General features: G+C 36.7%; 1 protein-coding gene across 2 annotated transcripts in view; it reads left to right on the top strand.

The window, feature by feature from the left end:
* RSF1 (remodeling and spacing factor 1) overlaps positions 1 to 21,945 on the top strand; it is a 143,628-nt gene that overhangs the window by 15,245 nt on the left and 106,438 nt on the right. For both annotated transcript variants that reach the window (XM_046685220.1, XM_046685219.1), the window contains exon 2: positions 21,667 to 21,758. In XM_046685220.1, the coding sequence (XP_046541176.1) occupies positions 21,667 to 21,758 (92 nt within the window). The remainder of the gene's footprint in view (positions 1 to 21,666; positions 21,759 to 21,945) is intronic.

Genomic DNA, 21,945 nt, shown 5'->3' with positions numbered 1-21,945 from the left:
ATATACTACAGTATATACTATAACAGTATACTTGTTTTTATAGTATACTATAGTATATAGTACAGTACATACTAAATATAAATATATACTATATAAAATATAGTATACTATAAAAATATACTAAAATATACTAAAAACTGTCAGTATAGTACAATTGTCTATGTTTTTTATGCTTACACTTTATTTTTTACTGAGCAATTCACCCTGAGCTAACATCTGTTGCCAATCTTTCTCTTTTTGCTTGAGGAAGATTAGCCCTGAGCTAATACCTGTGCCAGTCTTTCCTGTATTTTGTATGTGGGTTGCCGTCACGGCATGGCTTGACGAGTGGTGTAGGTCCGTGCCCAGGATCTGAACCCATGAACCCCAAGCTGCTGAAGTGGAGTACACTGGACTTAAGCACTGTGCTGCCAGACTGGCCCCGTGTTTACGCTTTTTATATCTCCTTTAAGAAACTCTTTTTATGATTCTGAGGTTATAAGATACTCATCTGTATTTTATTCTAAAAGTTTTGTTTTTCTAATTGTAGTCTTAAACCTCGTGAAATTTATTTTTGTGTAATGTGTGAGGTTTTTTTCTTTCCTTACATATGTGTGGTTTTTTTTTCCTTGCTAATTTGTAATGCCACCTCTCATATACCAGTTTCCAAGTATGTGTGGGTTTATTTCTGGGCCCTCTATTTATTACATTGGCATATCCTTCACTACATGGTATTACTTACTATAGTTTTAAAGTAAGCCCTTTCTAATAAGGCAGTTTCTCCTACCTTGTTCTCTTTTGCAGTGATATTGGTTATTTTCAGCCCTTTATAGTCTCATCTGAATTTTAGAACAGGCATGTCAAATTTCATAAAAATCCTTGCTTGGATTTTATTCTGACACCAATTAGTGTAATGCAATACAATTCAATTTTGACTCCAACCACCTGGGGCCAGCAGTAGATCCCACAGATTTGAGGAGACAGTCACCAGCAAGACTGCCCCCAATTCAGATGCCCATTGCAAGTTCCCATAACCTGCATCAGGTTTGATAATTTGCTAGAATGACTCACAGAACTCAGAAAAGTACTCCCTTCTGTTCATAGTTTGGTGAGAAATTTTACCAGGGATGGATGTCGGATTTTGTCAAAATGTTTTGCATCTATTGAAACGATTATGTTTTTTCATTGTAAATTTGTTAATTTTGGTGAATTACATTGATGGATTTTTTTAAACCAATCTTGCGTTTCTAGGATAAAACCCATTTAATCACTTCTGTGGACTTAATCTTGTTACCCCCAAATTTATATGTTGAAGCCCTACACGCAATGTGACTATATCTGGAGATAATTAAGGTTAAATGGAGTCATAAGAGTAGGCCTCTAATCTGATAGGACTGTGACCTCTAAGAAGAAGAGGAAGAGAAATCTCTTTCTCTTCTCTGCCATGTGAGGACACAGGGAGAAGGGGTTGTCTGCAAGCCGGGAAGAGAGCTCCCACCAGAACCTGACCATGCTGGCACCTTCGTCTTGGACTCCAGGCTCAAGAACTGTTAGAAAATATATTTCTGTTGTTTAAGCCACCCAGTCTGTGGTATTTTATTATGGCAGCCTGAGCAGACTGAGGCAGTCATTATCAATTACCTTTTTTATATATTTGCTAAAATTGTGTTAAGAAATTTTGCATCTGTGTTCATGAGGGCTGTTGCTCTGTAGTTTTCTCTCTTCTGATGTGTTTGTCTAATTTTGTTATCAGAGTAATACTGGCCTCACGTAAGGAACTGGGAAGCATTTCCTCCTTTCAGTTTTCTGGAACAGTTTGTATAGAATTGGTATACTTTAAATCTGTGGCTTAATTCACCAATGAAGCCATCTAGGCCTGGAGTTTTCTTTATAGGAAGGTTTAAACTACAGATTCAATTGCTTTAATAGATACAGGACTGTTCATGTTATCTGTTGCCATTTGGATGAGCTTTGGTAATTTGTTTCTTTCAAAGAATTTTTCCATTGCATTGAAGTTATGGAATTTATCAGCATACGTTGCTTGTAGTAGTCTCATTATCTTTTTCATGTCTATTGTATCTGTGATCCATCTCATCCTGATATGGTTAATTTGTGTTTCCTGTTTCTTGCCTTCTCCGTCTGGATAGAGGTTTATCTTTTTTTTCCCCTCAAAGTACCAGCTTTTGGTTTCATTGATCTCTGCTACTTATTATTTCCTTCCTTTTGCTTACACTGTGCTTCATTTGGTCTTTTGTAGTTTCTTAAGATGAAAGCTTTGATCATTGATTTGAGACATTTCTTCTTTTCTAATACAGATTTTTCTCTAAATTTCTCTATAAGCATTTAGCTGCATGCCACAAAATTTATTATATTGTATTTTCATCATGCTTGGTAAGTTTTTTGCTATCATTTCTTCAAATGATTTTACCCCTTTCTGTCCTTTGGGACTCCCAATTGTTCATCTTTCTATCAGACACTGCAGTTTTCCTCTCCCGAATTTTCATTTAGGTCTTTTTTATATTATCTGTGTCTTCACCGAACATGTTCAGTCTTTTCTCTAGTTTCTTGAATATGGATTATAGTCGTTTATAGTCATATAGTAACTTTTTTTTTTTAAGATTTTATTTCCTTTCTCTCCCGAAGCCCCCCAGTACATAGTTGTATGTTCTTCGTTCTGGGTCCCTCTAGTTGTGGCATGTGGGACGCTGCCTCAGCGTGGTTTGATGAGCAGTGCCATGTCTGCGCCCAGGATTCAAACCAACGAAACACTGGGCTGCCTGCAGCGGAGCGCATGAACTTAACCACTCGGCCACGGGGCCAGCCCCCATATAGTAACTTTTAATGTCCCTTTCTATTTATTCTATTATTTGAGTCACTTCCAGTTCAGATTTAATTGGTTTTTCTTCTCACCAGGGGTTAAATTTTTTCTGCTTCCTTTTCAGTCTGGAAATTTTGATTAGATAGTAGACATGAATTTTGCTATGCTAGTTGCTAGATATTTTTGTATACCTGTAATATTCTTGAGCTCTGGGACATGATACGGTTACTTGGAAACTGATTATTGAGTATCTTGTTTTTAAGCTTTGTTAGGTGGGACCAGATATGTGTTTATTCCAGGGTTAATTTTCTTCTTCTGACACAAGACTCACTTTTCTCTAAACAGTCAAATTGTAAGTATTTTAGGCTTAATGGGCTATACAGTCACTGTCTCAACTACCTATCCCTTCTGTTGTAGTGTGGAAGCGGCCATAGAGAGTATTTAAATAAATGAGGATGGTTGCTAACTTTATTCTTGGACACTGTAATTTGAATTTCATATAGTTTTCAATTATTGTGAAATACTATGTTTTGACTTTTTTTCAGCTGTTTAATAATATAAAAAACCATTCTTAGTTCTTGGGCTGTACAAAAACAGGAGGTGGACCAGATTGATATGTGGGATGTAATTTGCTGACCCCTACTCTAACTAGTACTAATCGAAACGCGAGCTTTTCTCTTCTGGCTGTTGGGGACAGGGCTTGCTCATATACCTGTGTGGGCATCGGGCATTGTTCCTTCTATTCCTTTTGAGTGGCTGTTTCCCTGGTTTGGGGTAGTTTCCTCACGTGCATGCACTGGTCAGTACTTTGCTGAGGACTCAGGTGGGGCCATTTGGAGATTTCCAAACTGCTTTCTGCAACTCTCTCCTCTACTCTCTGAGTTCTAGTTCAAGTCTCTAGCTTGCCTTCTTAACTCCCTACTTCATTTCTTTGACATGGGAAAATCGCCAGGTTTTGTCTGGGTTCTCCCTCCTCACCTCTTTACCCAGGTAGTACACTGGGGCAATTGTAGGATTTACTTCCTTTGTTTCTCATCTTTCCTCTATCACTGTTCACTGTCTTTTGTTGCCTCTTGTGTACTATCTTGAGTGCCAATGTTTCATATTTGTTTCACTGCTTAGTTGTTTCAGATAGTAGTGTCAATACAGTCCCTGTTACTCTACATTTATTGGAAACACAAGCCTGTTACTTTCTTTTCTTTTCTTTTCTTTTTTAGCTGTCATTTTAGGGGATTTGGGCAGGAGAATGAGGCCACCATGTTGATGTAATGTTCCCTCCATCATTATACTTTTAGAGAATTAAAATTATAGGGACCTTTTACTCCTCAAATGAGTATTGAGTGCTTACTGTATGTTAAACCCTTCTCTAGCATAATGAAACTTTAATGGAACAATAAAACTTTAATGAAACTTACATTCCAGTGGTCTCCAACATTAGATGGTGAACATAATATCTCCTTACATGAAATAGGAAATATATGTGTTCCTTAGGGATTTATTGGCTTGAGTGAATCATAACCAAGGGTTCATAAGCCATTCAGAATACTTTAAAATGCCAATTTTTATATTATTTAATTAATTAATTAATTTATTTTAGGAAGATTAGCCCTGAGCTAACATCTGCCACCAGTCCTCCTCTTTTTTGCTGAGTAAGACTGGCCCTGAACTAACATCTGTGCCCATCTTCCTCTGCTTTATATGTGGGACGCATGCTGCAGCATGACTTACCAAGCGGTGCCATGCCCGCACCTGGGATTCGAACTGGCAAACCCCAGCTGCTGAAGCAGAATGTGCGAACTTAACTGCTGCGCCACCGGGCTGGCCCCAAAATGCCAATTTTTAGCTTTTAAATACACATTTACATGTGTAATTTTAAATACACATCTGTTTGTCAAAGTGTCACATAGGCTGACAATGATATTATATCATTGCCATTATATGAAATATTCTCAACTCAGTATGATAATTTCTTTTCCCCATGCTGATCAGATATTCTGATTGATAGTTGATGATAACCTTGCTAAGTAAAACATAGGAGATTTTAATAAATTCAGTTTGGTAAACCAGATCTCTTAAAATGTAGTATCACTGGTGAGAAATAATTGGAAGCAAGATGATACCAAGTAAAAAACATGGACTTTAGTGCTAACTGGGTTAGAATTTTAGCCTTGCCACTTGGTGTTTGTATGACCCAGGCAAGTTATTAACTTCTGAGCCTCTTCATAACGGAGACAATATATTCATCTCTAGAGTTGTTTTAAGTCTCAAATATAAGTTCCCTTTTCCTTTTTTGGAAATGTTTAAAACCACCATATGTTATATCCATTGTTTCTTTCTAGGTAGTTCATGTTAAAAAAACAGATCCAGGGGCCAGCCTGGTGGCACAGTGGTTAAGTTCGCACGTTCTGCTTCGGCGGCCCGGGTTTCACCAGTTCAGATCCCGGGTGTGGACATGGCACCCCTTGGCAAGCCATACTGTGGTAGGCATCCCACATAAAGTAGAGGAAGATGGGTGCAAATGTTAGCTCAGGGCCAGTCTTCCTCAGCAAAAAGAGGAGGATTGACAGCAGATGTTAGCTCAGGGCTACCCTTCCTCAAAACTAAGTAAAATAAAAATAAAATAAAAACCAGATCCATTTATAACCCATTTATTCTTTAAGTTCACGTTATCTGCCAAAGTAGATATGTCTTTAATTTTGTTTTAAAAATTAGGAATTCTGTTTCTGACCATGATGGAGTAATAAAGAGTCTTTACCCCCTTGTCATAAACAGCTGGTAAACTAAACCAAAATATATGAACCATCTCCTTTTAGATATTATATCATAGACTGAATAGGATTATGATCCCTGAGAAGGAAGAAATAAAGGAAATGAGCTCTACAACTACCATGGCTTCCTGTCTGGAAGCAACTTTGGGACTGCAAAAGCAGGGAGAGGGAGCCTAATGAGAGCCTAGAAGCCTCACTCAGTTGAGGAGGCAAAGATTGGATTTTCAAGAGGCTTAGGCAGCTGGAAGTTGCCTGGGCAGGTTCTGAAAAGAAAGGAGCGATGCAGACAAAAGAACTTCAGAAATCTCTATAGGGCCCATTTTGAGTCTTGCTGAATACTAGATCGTGAATGCATAAAGTGAAACTTTATAAGGCCAGACAGGGAACATCCAGGGAATTACTGGAACATTTCTTGAGCTTACACAGGAGACATTTAGCTCTGACCAGACAGAGTGAAAGGACAGTGTGGTCCTTTGGAACACCCACAGAATTCAATGGAGTGCCCAGTGGGTTTGTCATGTAATAAAGACAAAAGAGTGCTCAGAGGGATCAAATGGATCTATAAATAATTGCCTGCCAAAACAAAGGCTAACTCTATTTACAAGGATGATCGCAAATAACAAGTGTAACACTGATACTTTCTAACATCCAAGCAGAAATTACTAGACAAGCTAAGAAACAGGTCCAGTGTTACCCATAACCAGGAGAAAAATCAGTCTAAAGAAACATTAGTTCAAAGAAACAGACTCAGAAATGACAGAGCTGATGGAGCTAGCAGACAAAGATGTTAAAAATAGCTATTATAACTAATAAATGTATTTAAAGAAAAATATGAACATAATGTGTAGAGAAATGGAAGATATAAACAAAGGTGGAACTTCTAGTGATAGAAAATAGTAGTATCTGAAATAAAAAGTTAAGTGAAAGGATTTAACAGCAGATTGGACAATGGAGAAGAACAGACCAGTGAACTCGAAGATAGAGCAATAGACTTTATCTTAAAATGGAGCAGAAAAAGAGAGTGAAAACAATGAGATGACTCATTGGTCTATGAGACAATACCTAGCAGCCTTAATGAAGTTTATTTGACATCCTAGAAGGAAGATGGAGCCAAAAATATTGTAAGAAATAATGGCTCAGAATTTTCTAGATTTAATGAAAATAATAAACTTTCAGATCAAATTATCTTAACAGACGCAAAGCAGGACAAACACACAAAAATATCAGGTGATAATACCAATTCCTAAAAACCAGTGATGGAGAATTTTGAAGGCTGTATCATGTGCAGAGATTCAATGAAGACTTCTTGTCAGAAACTATGCAAACTGGAAGATAGTGAAAAATTTTTAAAGTACCAAATGAAAAAAACTGTCAACATACGTTTATCTATCCAGAAAAATGTCCTTTGAAACTGGGAGTGAAATAAAACCATTTTCAGACAAGTAAAACCAGAGAATTTGTTATTAGCTAGCTGCTGTGCACTACAAGAAATATCTTCAGATGAAAGGAAAATGGATCAGATGAAAGCTTGGATCTAGACAAAGAGATGAAGAGTGTAAAAAATGGTAAATATGGGGCCGGCCTGGTCGTGTAGTGGTTAAGTTCATGGACTCTACTTTGGTGGCCCAGAGTTTGCCAGTTTGGATCCTGGGCACAGACCTACACACCACTCATCAAGCCATGCTGTCACAGGCATCCCACATATAAAATAGAGGAAGATGGGCACAAATGTTAGCTCAGGGCTAATCTTCCTCATCAAAAAAGAAAAGAAAAGAAAAAGAAATGATATATATGTGAGTAAACGTAAAATACATTTTCCCTAATTTTAAAAGTCTTTTAAAAAGATAGTTGACTGCTTAAAACAAAAATCGTAATATACAGACAGTCTCCAACTTATGATGGTCCAACTTAGGATTTTTCGACTTTATGATGGTACGAAAGAGATAAGCATTCAGTAGAAACCGTACTTCGGATTTTGAATTTTGATCTTTTCCTGGGGTGGCGATATGTACTACGAGACTCTCTTGTGTTTTTGTTTTTTGGGTTTTTTTTTTTGAGGAAGATTAACCCTGAGCTAACTGCTGCCAATCCTCTTTTTGTTGAGGAAGACTAGCCCTGAAGTAACATCCGTGCCCATCTTCCTCTACTTTATATGTGGGACACCTACCACAGCATGGCTTGATGAGCAGTGCCATGTCCACACCCGGGATCCGAACCGGCAAACCCCGGGGGCCAAAGCAGAACATGTGAACTTAACCGCTGCGCCACTGGGCCGGCCCCGAGACTCTCATGTGATGCTGGGCAGCAGCACTGAGCCACAGCTGCCCGTTAGCCACATGATGATGAAGGTGAACAACCAGTATGCTTAGAACCGTTCTGTACCCATACAACCGTTCTGTTTCCACTTTTCAGTACAGTATTTAATACAGTACCTGAAATATTCAATCCTTGACTATAAAAGAGGCTTGTGTTTGATGATTTTGCCCAACTGTAGTGTCTAATGTAAGTGCTCTGAGCACGTGTAAGGTAGGCGAGGCTAAGCTATGATGTTTGGTAGCTGAGGTGTATTAAATGCACTTTTGACAATGATATTTTCAACTTATGATGGGTTTATTAGGACGTAAGCCCATCATAAGTCAAGGAAGATCTGTATTGTAAGTTTTACAACATATGTGTAAGTAAAATGTATGACAACTGTAGTACTAAGGATGAGAGCAGATGAAGTAGGGGGATATCATTTGGTGGTACGCTGTGTTGAGTTAAAGATGCATATTGTAAAACCTGGAGCAACTGCTAAATATTAAAGAAGTATGCCTAATTAGCCAGTAGTGGATATTAAATGAAATGCTAAAGTATGCTCAGTTAATCCAAAGCAGATAGGAAAAGATGGAGGAAAGGAACAAAGAAATGCTAGGATAAATAGAAAACAAGTGGTAAGATTGTAGATTTAAATCCAGTTATATCAATAATTGCATTAAATATAAATGGTTTTAATCAGGGTTTTTGTAGCAAGCTTTTTTTAAAAAGAGCCAGATATTAAAGAATATTTTAGGCTTTGTAGTCAATACAATGTCTCTTGAAACTGTTCAGTTCTGCAACTGTAGCATGAAAATAGCCATAAACATTACATAAATGAGTGAGATATGGCTGTGTTCTATTAAAACTTTATAAAATTTTAATTTCAATTTTTTGTCAACTATTGACAAAATAATCTGTCAGTTATTTGACAATTATTGTCATGTGTTACAAAATACTATTTCACCTTTGATTCCCCCCCCCAACCCTTTAAAAAATGTGAAACCATTCTTAATTTCACAAGGTATATGAAAACATGTGATAGGCTACATTTGCCTGTGGGCCAGAGTTTGCTAACTCTTGCCTAACCCTTCTCTCTTCGATCTGGTCACCTAGCCGCTTGTGATCTTTGAGTTAAAATTAATTAAAATTAAACAAAAGACAGAGATTGTCAGTGGATAAAAAAGCAAGATCCAACTATATGCTACAAACATCCACTTTAAAAACAAAGATAAAGGTTTAAAAAAAGGGTAGAAAATTATGTGCTATGCAAAATTCATCATAAGAAAGCCAGAATAGCTATACAGATATATACTTCAGAACAAGAAATGTTAGATGATTGAATGAACAAATGTATTCATACAGTGGGATACTACTCACATTAGAAAGAGGTAGACTGCTGGTATGTGCAGAACATGGGTGAATCTCAAAAACATTATTCTGAGCAGAAAAGCCAGACAAAATGACTACATTCTGTATGATTCCATTTATATGAAACCCTAGAAAAGACAAATCTGTAGTGACAGAAATCAAATCAGTGGTTGCCTGAGGCTACGAGTGAGTGACTAGGAAGGTGGTCACAAGGGAACCATTTATTTAGTCATAGTCTCTTCCGTTTTTGTTTTTTTACTTAGTTTGTTCTCTTGTCATGTTAGGAAGCTTACTGATACATATAAGCCAGTTTATGGTTGGCCACTTGTAAGTTGAGGGCATGAATATAGGTGATTGGGTGGCATAAATGTACATTGCCAAAATGGATATTCTATTTTACGTGTTTGCTTTAGTGATTTTAGAAATTTGTTATTTTCCTATCTAGTTCTTTAACTATGAGCAAGAAATATGTATTATTGTTTGTTCATTTGCTAGTGAATCAGTTACTGGGTTGGGAGAAGTTCAAGTTTATGAAAAAGTTTGTTTTTTTTAAAGTCCAAATCATCCATTCATTGAACAAGTGTTTATTGAATGTATGGTGTGTGCTAGGCACTGTCCTAGGTGCTGAAGATACAGGCCTGTTTAATGTGGGGTAGAGGTGATCAAACAGGCATTAACAATATCATGTGATAAGTAGAATCATTTTTGGACACCCAGGAGGGGCACTTAATCCTCATAAGAAAAAGAATGGATATGAAAGAATAATAAAAGTATGCATTCCTAAGCAGCAATCAAACAACTCTGAGGATGAGTAGAGGTCGGTTGAGGATAGAAGGAACTGCATGTGCTAAGGTCTGGAGGCTAGAAACAGCATGGAATGTTTGGGAATTCTAAGTAGTTCAGTAGGTGGATTTGTTGAGCCACTAAACGAAAACTAGCAATTTGTTCCCTTGGATTTCTTGTTATATGAGAAAGAGTAATCCCTTATTTGTGAAGCCACTCTGGTAAGGTTTTCTGTTACTTGGACATATCCATAACCAGCAAAGTGAGACATGTTTAAATTGAAGTGAAGGGATGGATGAGGTAACTTAGGGACCAAAAAAAATGAAGTCCTAAAATAGAGCCAACTTTCAAGGAGAGGACAGAAGTGTAGGGCCTGCAAAGGAATCCAAAAAAGGGCAAAAAAATGAGAGATCAGAAAAGTGGTGTCATAGGATGGCCAGGTTTCAAGAAGGAAAATATGATCATGAGTGTCACATGCAGACAAATTAAGACACAGACTACAGCATCCATTTAATTTAACTAATGGAGGTCAGATTAAGGTGGCTTGGAGCAAATGGAGACTGAGTGCATAGAACTTTTTCAAAAGGGAAGGGGAGGTGTGTGTGTGTTAGCTGGAGGGGACCATATGTATTAGCATGATAGCCCCAAGTTGATTCTCAAAAGAAATCTCCACGACTTCCTTATTCTTACTTGTACCGTTGTTTGAGGCCAGCAGCAGTTAAAAAATCCATTGAAAGTCATATATAAATGAAAATACTTGTAAATTTCACATTTTTTGGCTTTTCAGGGACCCAGTCTCAGAACACCACTCTTTCTAGGAACATTTGGTTTTCTTTAAAGTGTAGAAGCTTAAGTCAACAGTTGTCTTATTTTCAGTTAGATTAGATTTTATGCACACAAGAACTAAGTATTGAGATAATGATGCTTCTTTGCCAACAGTGAAGAGTAAGAGACAGAGATGTTAGTTTTTCAGTATAACTGAACAATCTCAATGGAACACTTTCAAAAATTTCATTAAGATCTCAGCTATCCTGAAACTATAGGAAAAAGAGTTCTTTAAAATGGGATATTTGTATGCCTTTTGGGTTGTTTGTAAACTCTTTGGGACGTATTTGCAGAAATTTTTGTTTGAATTTTCTTAGGATGTGCATAGCTTTTATTTAAAACTAAGAGGTTGTCTTATATGTTGGATTCCACAAGAAGTAGATGCTGAGACAAAAGTGTGAATGTAAGAGGTTTATTTGGAAAGTGATGCCAGGAAACACTGATAAGGGAGGGGTAAGTGAGACTGGGAAAAGGGAAAAAAAGCCAATACAGGATGTGTTATCAAGTAAGTTACTTTATAGACAAATAGGGCTGAATCTTCCTGTTGAGCTCTGAGAGAGAGTGTAGATCATATCTCAGATTTATCCCAGTCAAGGGGTAAAGGAGCTTCTGTCTGTTACTGGTTGAGGGCTGCTCCCAGGAACGGTTAATTCCCCTGCTCTGTAGTCAGAACAAACCCTCATACAAAGACTTGCACACGCTTGCAGGTTGGACTGCACTGGAATCAGAAGTGGTGAGTGCCGAGAGGATAGAGGTGAGGTGTTCCCAGCATCTCCTACAGATGTAACAAAATATAATTTCATTTTTAAAAATTACTTAATTGACTGGAAACTTTATGACATTAAGGAGTTATTAATTGTAGGTGGTAATAATAGTATTATGGTTACTTTAAAAGAGTCCTTATTCCTCAGAGATACAAAGTGAAATATTTATGGATGACGTCATGATACCTGGATTTGCTTTAAAATAACACATGGAGTGGAAAAAGTCTCATGGTCATATGTTGATTGTTGTTGAAGTGGGGTAGTGTGTTTATAGATTTTATTGTACTAGTCTCTGTTTTAGGGTTTGTTTCAACATTTTCATAACAAAGGTTTTTTTGGTTATGTTTTTCTTTTTTTCTAAAAAGTTTAGTGTTAACATTTTGCTGAGTAGAAGTTTCTCTGTCTGCAGTTAAAGAAGTTCAGGGTTGTATGAATGGTTAAATAACTAATATAAGACTGCCAGAAACACATGCACTGTTGTCTTTTTCCTTAAATTCTAGAGTTATCAGATGTTCACATGAACAAATCAATTTCTTTAGAAGTCTTCAGAAAGAGCCTTTTATTGCTTGTGTTTTGCTGATGTTTCAGTTCAACATACTTAAAAATCACCAACATTTTATTCAGACACTTTGGTTTGTTTATTGATCATTTTTAGCAGTCAGCTGACTGGCCCTCAAAAAAGGTGTCAGCATTTTGCCTTAAGTAAGACATGATCACCATCTGGTGGTGAATAACAGTAACTTTGGTTTGTATATTGCTTTATGGTTTATAAAGTGTTTTCATATATATTTTCCCATTTATTGGAGTATTTGTAGAAATTATAATGAACCCATTTTGTTATGCTTTCTGCCAAGACTTCAGGAAACTGTAAGATAATATAGTATGTTACTGATCTAGTTATCTCTGCTTGTCAAATGACTGTTAATTAAAAGAAAAGTGTGAACTGATCACTTGTTAGCAAGGAATAAAGACAATATAAATTTCATAAAGAAGTGGAGTTCCTTTAATTTAAGGTCATAGATCTGCAGAATTTTCTTTAATAGAAACATCAAACTGATATCATAATACCTTAAAATCATGATCTTGAATCATAAAGGCATGCTCTAGTGTGCTGTTCAAGTTTTTAAATACTATGGGACAGAAATGATGAGGATAGAAGCCTGGCACTTTATAGAAGTCGCACGTTAGGAAATCACTGTGTAGGTGTTTCTTTAGTTAGAGATTTAGTCTTAACATATAGACTTCATTATTTACTCCTCTATACAAACATCCATGGGAGCATTCATCTCCCCCATTCCACTCCTCAAAAGGGAGAGAAGGAAAAGAACCCCAAAACTGCAGAGGTGCCTTGGGTTAGTGGTGTCACCTGATGGTTTACACCGTGAACTGAAACCCAAAACACTTTGCCATCTTTTTCATCTCATCATCCTCATCACTTGCCTGCATACTGTTATTTCAGATAATTTCTTTTTCACACCTACAGGAACTCTCTTTTTTTCCTAGTCTTCTGCAGAACTTTTTTTTTTAACTTTCCTCACTCCTTCTCTCCCTGTTACTTTCCTTCTCATTTATTTTCTTGTCCCTATTCTAGTTGTCAAATAGTTGAATGAACCAGGAACTGTGCTGAGAATACAGTGATGAAAAAGGCAGATGGATCTGGCCCTTATCTTCATCTAAGGATGGGAAAGGAAGAAGAGGAAATAGATGATAGATAATTACAAAGTGAGACTATAAAGAGAATTAAGACTGTATGATGTCAAAGAACCTACTTTTATTTTCTTTCTCTTTCATATTTATACTTAGTTGTTGTTTCTCTTAATTATCAGCATTTGGGGTGAATTTAAAACAATTTTTTAGCTGATGTGCTTGATTTTCTGCTTTCTTTAAATATTAAAATTGCAAGATAATTTTTCCATTATTCTGTTTGACATTATGGATAAAATCAGTTCTTATGGGGTAGCTAGGCACTTTACAACTTGGCTGGGGTTTCAGTGGGATAGAGCCTTTTGCAGATTGAGCATTATCACAGGTAGTGTTTTACGTTTTGAGTAGCAGTGCTTGCTTTTCAATTCTAAAGCACAGTTTCTCAACCTTTTTTTCATGATCACACACCTAAAGAGAAAATTTTAGTTTAATTTAATTTTAAATTAATTTGTCTCTAGCAAGAGAAATTAAATACTAAAGAATAAGATTTTGTCAGACCGGGTTAAGCTGTGGAGAACCATAAACCATTATTTGAGATTTTTTACCTCCTTAAGGATCAGTTTTTGCCCCCTTGGGAAAATATTGCCCCCATTGAGAATATATACTATGATGAACTTTACTTTTATACTTAAAAATTTTCCAGAAAGCACTTTGGAAGTAGTGTGACTCTTTCAAAACTTTTCACTATAAGAATGGATTGGAAAATAGTGGTAATGATTGCACAACATTGTGAGTGTAGTTAATGCCACTGGAATGTACACTTAAAAATGGTTAAAATGGAGGCCAGCCCGGTGGTGCAGTGGTTAGGTTCGTACGTTCTGCTTTGGGAGCCCAGGGTTCACTGGTTCGGATGCCAGGTGCAGACCTACACACCACTTGTCAAGCCATCCTGTGGCAGGCATCCCATATAGAAAGTAGAGGAAGATGGGCACGGATGTTAGCTCAGGGCTAATCGTCCTAAAAAAAAGAAATGGTTAAAATGGCAAATTTTGTGTTACGTGTATTTTACCAGAATTAAAAAATTAATCATGTAATATATGAAAACCCATTAAATTGTCTACTTTAAATGGATGGTTTCTATGGGTATGTGAATCACATCTCAAAGCCGTTAAAAAAAGAATGAATTGAGATGAATAATATTAATCTTTCTGTTGCCACAGCAATTATTATCTCGATTACATTTTAGAAAGGGAGAATCCCTCAGAGTGCAAAGGCAGGAGCAACCCAAGATCAAAACCCAGATAGGAGCTTTGCAGGAAAGGTAGCTTGATTGACTAATTAGGGCTTCTGAATGATTCTGCCATCCATTTGATGCTTAAAGAAACATTAGAAAGAGCCCTGGATTGGAAGGCCAGAGGTCTGGGCTCTTGCTTTGCCTGTTGGATCTTGGGCAATTCATATGACATTTAATTGCTAAATTTTCTAGTCTATCAGAAAGTATGAATTAGATCATTGCTTTCAGTTCAAAAATTCTAAGATCCTATGATTGAGTGTTGTGTTATTATAAGGCAAATAAATACCTGCCTCAATATCTAGGCATAGACGTTGAATATTAGAGCTGGAGCACTTTAGATCATCTGGTACAACTCCATTTATCGATGAGAAAATTGAGGTTTGCACCTCTTTCTCCTGACTCTGTTTTGTGCTTTTCATAATACACATATAATACAGTTGGTAAGAATTCTTAATTGACATACTAGGTGCAGGCTTTTAAGTGAATGTGAACATTTGAAGTGATGAAGAGCATCAGAAATAAGACATGGTACAAATAAATTTATTTGACTTTATTATTAAATATCTATGTGTATATGTCGCCTTTCAAAATTATGATTGTGATTAAACAAAAAGTCATAGTTTCTGCTTTTAAAAAAGGAACAAATTCATAGGGCTCACATAGAAGGAAGATAGTAGTTCCTCAGATTAAGATTAGTGAAAGTGCTTGTTAGAAAATTTTTTAGAAATTTAAAAAATTTCTAGATTTTGCAGTTTTCCTTGAAGGTACTTCTCTGCATCTGTAGTGCCACAGCCTGTCTGACGTTGTTATCTCTTGCTTGAAGTGTGGCAATAGCCTTCTAATTAGTTGTATTTGTCCCCCTCCAATTCATTCCTCTTAGAGCAACCCAAGTGGTCTCCACATCCCCTATACCTTTTTAAATTATGGAAGATGTGAAACAGATACAAAAGTAAAAAGTTGTATAATGAACTTTAAAGTGCCCATCACCCAGCTTTAGTGTAGTTTTGTAATTTTGTTTCATCTATAACCCCATCTACCCACGGCCCCTAGATTATTTTGAAGCGGATCCTAGACACAGAATGGTCTTGTAAAATTTTAAATCAAATTATGAAACTTTTCCTAAATTCCTCCCTTGAGTTCTCATTACACTTAGAATAAAATCAAAATTCTTTACATGGCCCCCAAGGCTTTATAAGGTTTGACTTTTGATTACTTCTACAAGCAGCATCCTCTACTCTTTCTTCTTTCCAGCCACACTGGAAGCTTTTGGTTGCCTCAGGACTTTTCTACCCTCATTTTTTTGTGCTTGGCATGTTCTTCCCTTTGGTGGCTTCATTAGTTGCTGCTTTATGGTCTCATCTTTGTTAGAAACCTTTCCTTGATGGTTTTACCCTATGTAAAATGTTTCCCTAAGATGTTAGCAATTGGTGCATCTAGGTGAAGGGTGTGCTAGTCTTTCAACTTTTCACTAGGTTTGAAATTACTGGGGACAAAAATGTTGGGAAAATCCCTTCTCTTCCTTAAATACTATCACATCACTATCTCTTTCTTTTTAAATTTGTTTTGAGTCTTTTCTCTCCTCTCTCCCTCCCCCACTCACTCCCCACGTCCCCCCATCAAGAGTATTAAATTGAATAGAGAGAAAGCGAATAGGGTCTTCTGTTTAGATTTGGAAACAGAAGGTACTGGAGGCCATTGCCTTAAATAATGTACCTCAGATTCCCTCTGCCAGGATGCTGTTTGTTAAGTATAAGGAAAGAATAAACCCTTAAAGACTGACTGATGTGAGGGTCACTCACGTTATCTTACCCAGAGGTCTTTCCTCTCCATAAAGAAAATCTACTTTCTCCTTCAGGAAGGAGTGCTGTATTGCTAGTTATCACAACCTCCAGCTGTGCTTGTATTTGTGGTACAGTTGGCTCTGTGTATCCACGGGTTCTGCATCCATGGATTCAACCAACTGGGATCTAAAGGCCTACGGATGGTTGCATCTGTACTGAACATAACTAATTACCTAATGTTCTGAAAGTGCGGCTGCTTTTTTCTTGTCATTATTCACTACACAATACAGTACAATAACTATTTATATAACATTTACATTGTATTAGGTAATATAAGTATTCCAGAGATGATTCAAAGTTTATAGGAGGACGTGTGTAGCTTATATGCAAATTCTACTCCATTTTATGTAAGGGACTTGAGCATCTGTGGATTTTGGTATCCGCAGGGGTCCTTGAACCGATTCCCCACGGATGTCAAGGGACAACTGTACACAGATTACTTTTCTTTGTAGAAGAGACATTTTCACAGTTTTGGTTCTGAAATAATCTAAGCCATGTTTGGTGTGTTTCATATGGTGAATATGATTCTCAATGAAAACTCAAAATCCTAAAGTGGAGCAGCAGATACCCTATAGTTTGTCTGCCTGCATAACAACTATTCTTGGATTAATTTTTTTCCATAATGGTAATAGGCTGAGCTTAGTGATTTATATTATTTTTTCCTGGCATCTCTGAAGTATAGCTTTTCAGATAGTGGCCTAAGTTACAGTTCATAGTCTTGAGCCATTTCTTTGCTTTTCAGAAAACTTCAGGCTGGTTGGTTAAATGAACTCCTTGAAGATAAGGTATACAAATATGGACAGTTATTTCGAAGATCAAGCAGCCTGTAGGACCATTCTCATTACTGTTAAAACTGTGCTTCACCAACCTAGTTTGTAAAAACTGGGCAGTAAGGAAAAGCTTATTGTAAGCTTATCTTTCAATCACTGTATGTGAAATCAGTGTTCTTTTAACAGTGGCCTCCCTAAAATCTGCTGTTTTTGTGACTAAGTGTATCTCTGCTTATAAGCATAGAGGAAGTTTGAGTAAAAGACTTTACTGAGAAATGAGAAGAATTATGTCATTTAGTTATTGTGAGCCGCCGTAAATTTTGCCATTCAAAAAGCAGAATTATAAGTAACAAGACTAGAATTGCAGAAGCAGCAGCATTCTTAAGGCTTGCTGCTACAAAGATGCTTAGAAAAATGTCAAAATAATAGAGCATCTTTGAGTGATTGGATCAGTAATGCACTCTGGGATTCTGCCACTTTCTGCTGCTTCATACCTGCATCCTCCTGGCAGACCCTCCATGAATTCACGCAGCCCCGACCTTTTCTTCTGCTTCAGAGTCTTTCATCTCCGGAGGCCTTGTGAATGAAACAGCTCTGTTAAAGGTTACATATGAAATCTATCATGTGAAAAGGTGGAGAGCTTGGTTTAATTGGAACAAAACCTATTATTTTTCAGAATGACATGAAGTTGGTTAGTAGATAATTCTTTAGAATGAAGTTAATAATTACCTAAAGTTCTGAAAATGTGACTACTTAGAAAATGTTCCAGGTGATAAATAAGTGAATTTACAGATTGTCAGTGCATGTTTTAGAAAATAATCCTATGTTTTAAAAATATGATTGATAATTCACAGCTGCACTGTCCAAAATCATAGCCACTTGCCATTTTTGGCTATTTAAATTAATTTAAAAATAAATAAATTAAAAGTTTAGTTCCTCAGTTTTATTAGCCACATATCGAGTACTCAATAGTCACATGTAGCTAATGGCTACTGTATTGGAAAGTACAGATATAGAATATTTCCATCATCCTAGAATGTTCTATTGAATAGAGAATCCTGTTTTAGAGAATATAAAATATGGGAATTTTGATATTTTCAGTTTAATTATAATGTTGATTAATTTTTGTCTTTGTTTTTCTTGTTTCTTATCAATAAAAAATATTGACAGCTTCTATAGTCCATAAGGGTTATCAGCTTGTCAGTTCTATTTGTAACAAAAAATAAATAAATAAATCAAATGTTAACTAATTGTGGTGATCATTTTGCAATATATATAAATATCGAATCATTGTGTTGTACACCTGAAACTAATATAATGTTATATGTCAGTTATATCTCAAAAATATATAAATAAATTGTTAGTAAATTGTAGGTTATAAATTTTAGTTTTAAATATGCAAGCTCTACGTAATCCGATCCAGTAGCCACTAGCCATACGTGACTTTTGAGCACTTGAAGTATGGCTAGTGTGAATTCAGATGTGCTGTAAGTGTAAAATGCACAGTATGTTTTGAATACTTAGTACAAAAAAAAAAGATGTAAAATGGGTAAAGGGGGAGTCAAAAGGTATAAACTCCCAGTTATAAAGTAAATAAGTCCTGGAGATGTAATGGACAGGTGGTGACTACAGTTAATACTATACTATATTGCATATTTGAAAGTTGCTGAGGGAGTAGATCTTAAAAGTTGTAATCACGGGGCCGGCCCCGTGGCCGAGCGATTAAGTTCGCGTGCTCCGATGCGGTGGCCCAGGGTTTTGCTGGTTCGGATCCTGGGCGCGGACATGGCACCACTCGTCAGGCCACGTTGAGGCGGCATCCCACATACCACAACTAGAAGGACCTACAACTAAGATATATAACTATGTACCAGGGGGGATTTGGGGAGATAAAGCAGGGGGAAAAAAAGTTAAAAAAAAAAGTTTTAATCACAAGGTGCCGGCCCGATGGCTTAGTGGTTAAGTTCACATGCTGGTCCCAATATAGGTATTTTTCTGAAGTGAGAAGATACAGTGATATCTTAGAGGAAATGGGGGAAATAGCAGGTTTGAGATGTAGGAAGGCAAGATTCAAGAAGGCTTGAATCATAAAGTCTACCTGTATTTGCAGAAAAAAGGAGAAATTGAAACTCACCTTGGTTCCCCAAATATCACCACAGAAGTAAAAATAAAGGTGTTTTAGCTTCATATACTGTTTTGCAGTTTTAAAACTGTAAGACAGCCAAGGCAGCCCTTTGTTATAGATGAGGAATTTGAGATTTGGTGTTTAAAGAACTTGAGCAGAATCGTGGTCTCTTTGTGTTAAAGTGAGGGAACTGAGAATTGAGCCCAGGGCGTTTTCTTCCTACTATATTGTCATTGGCTAAGCCAGTGCCTCGGGTTTTCTTGTCTCTTTCTCTGTCACTTTGCATAACCAGTCAATCACTAAATTTTATTGTTTGTTTCCTAAACATTTCTCAGATCTTCCCACTTCTCTCTGTATGACGTCTACCTTAGTTCAGGTTACTCTCGTCTTTCTGGATTGATATTTTCCTAAATTTACGTGTAATCACTGCCCTGCACCCCACCTCCTAAAACAAACAAGCAAATAAAAGCAGTCTGTTTTCCTGCAATTCAGTCATTGAGGTCTTTCTGGATTACAGAGCACTGTCTTGCTTAAACTTTTAAAGAAAATGTAAACTTCTTAGCCTGGCCTTATAAGGCTCTTCATGATTATGCCCTTTTTCTGTGTCCATTCCTTTAGTTCCACGAGCACTTTGTTTTTCAGCCTTTTGCATCTGCTGTTAACTTCTGTAAGCAGTGTCCTTCCCCACTTTTCTCCACTCCACCCTCAATCCCATACTTCAGCTCTTGGCTTAGTATAATTGTCTATTTACTTGTCTATACCCAACCCTCCTGTGCTGCTCCCTCTTACCTCCAACTCACCCACCATCTACTCCTTTAGGAAGACTCACTTCAGTAAGCTCATTAAGAGCAGAGACTATTTCTTGCTTACTAATAGCGGACCCACAGAAATTTGTTAAATGGGTAAATATTTTCTTATACTTCAGGGGCATTTCAAGTTAGAAGTAGCTTTAGTAGAGAATAAAAATCTGAAAGAATGCCTGAAAAAGATTACTCCATCATTTTCCAGCTTGTATTTCAGAGCACTTGTATCCTATAAGATGTTCTGTGTTTCACAGAAAGAGATTCTCTGATCAAATATATTATAGAATGCTGCAAATTATGTCCCTATCTTGGATATTCACAATGCAAATAAGACAATCGGTAAAGACTTCAAGCAGTCCTGTGGTAAAACACAAACTTTTTTTTTCTTTTTTGGATCTAGTATTTTCCTAATGTATTGATTATGTAACCTTTTTGGATAGCGTACCTGTAATTTCTCCTAGGTTACTAGTGGTATTTGATATTTGGGAAATGCTGAATTTGACAGGCATGTGCATGTCGTATTTTCCTCAGGTCTAATTAATATGGTTAAACGACGTAATCAGATCACGCCCAGGAGCTATTTGAAGGAACTTTTCTTGTTTATAATTAGAATAGAGAACCTGAGGGAATATAGTAATCTTCAAATATTTGAAGGTTCCAATAGAAGAGGAATTGAAAGTATTGTGTTTGAAACTAGAGATTAAGAGCAAGAACCAAGGGAGGAAGGTGTAGGAAGGCAGATTTTGACTTCGTGTAAGGGTAACCTTCTAATAATCAGAACTTTTGAAGATAAGTAAATTTTCTGTCCCTGGAGGTTGTCAAACAAACACTCTGTAGGGTGCTGTAGAGGAGTTTAGCACATTGGATAAGGGATAGATTGGAAGAGTAGGTTTCTGAAACAATTTGAAAACCATTAGCCTGTATTCTGAGGTATCCATCATTTTGGAATTTATGTTCCTTGATTCCTTTCTAATTCTGTGAATCTATGTCTTGGTCTGCAATCTCATAAAGAAAACAATTATGTGTTAGGAGAAACAAACAGAGTAGAAATTTTAGTGATATGGTTAAGTACTTTCACTTGATTTTTTTAATAGACTTTATATTTTAAATTCACAGAGAAATTAAGCACAAAATACAGAGAGTTCGCATAGACCCTCTTCCCCAACACATGTACAGCCTCCCCCACATCCACAGCCACAGTGCTGCATTGGTTACAACTGATGAGCCTACACATGTACAGCCTCCCCCACATCCACAAGCACAGTGCTGCATTGGTTACAAGTGATGAGCCTACACTGACACGTCATCACCACCCAGAAGTCCACTGCTTACATTAAAATTCACTCTGACTTGATGATATTTTGAAAGAAAACATGAACATTCCCGCTCATCTTTAAGAAAGTGGTTTTCAGTTATTTCTTGCCCTAGTTTAATCTTTTCTGATTGAGAGGTCTAAATGATAGCTAAAATGCGCATCATCTATTTTGAAAAAGTATTCAGCATTGGGCAAAGTTCTTTTTTTATAATCTTAACTATTTACAAATGTTTTATTTTCCTGGCTAACATTATATTTTCTTCCTTTGAAGTACCAAAAGAATTAGTGGAGCTCCATTTGAAGCTGATGAGGAAGATTGGCAAATCTGTTACAGCCGACAGATGGGAGAAATATTTGATCAAGGTACAAATTCTTAAATTACTTTGTCTGTTACTGAAAACTCTATCATAAATTGATGTTATGTTACATAATATGCTTAACTTATTTAATATAGTCTACTAAAAGTTGCAAAATAGGACTCAGAAATCCATATGATTACTGTCAGTGTGTGATTCTCTTTTGCAGCTGCTAAGCAGTAGTCTTGAGTCCT

This window comes from Equus quagga, chromosome 14 (assembly GCF_021613505.1).
Source record: "Equus quagga isolate Etosha38 chromosome 14, UCLA_HA_Equagga_1.0, whole genome shotgun sequence".
In the NCBI taxonomy this organism is placed as follows: domain Eukaryota; kingdom Metazoa; phylum Chordata; class Mammalia; order Perissodactyla; family Equidae; genus Equus; species Equus quagga.
Note: the sequence above shows the minus strand (reverse complement) of the source record. Positions and strands in the feature narration are given on the sequence as shown.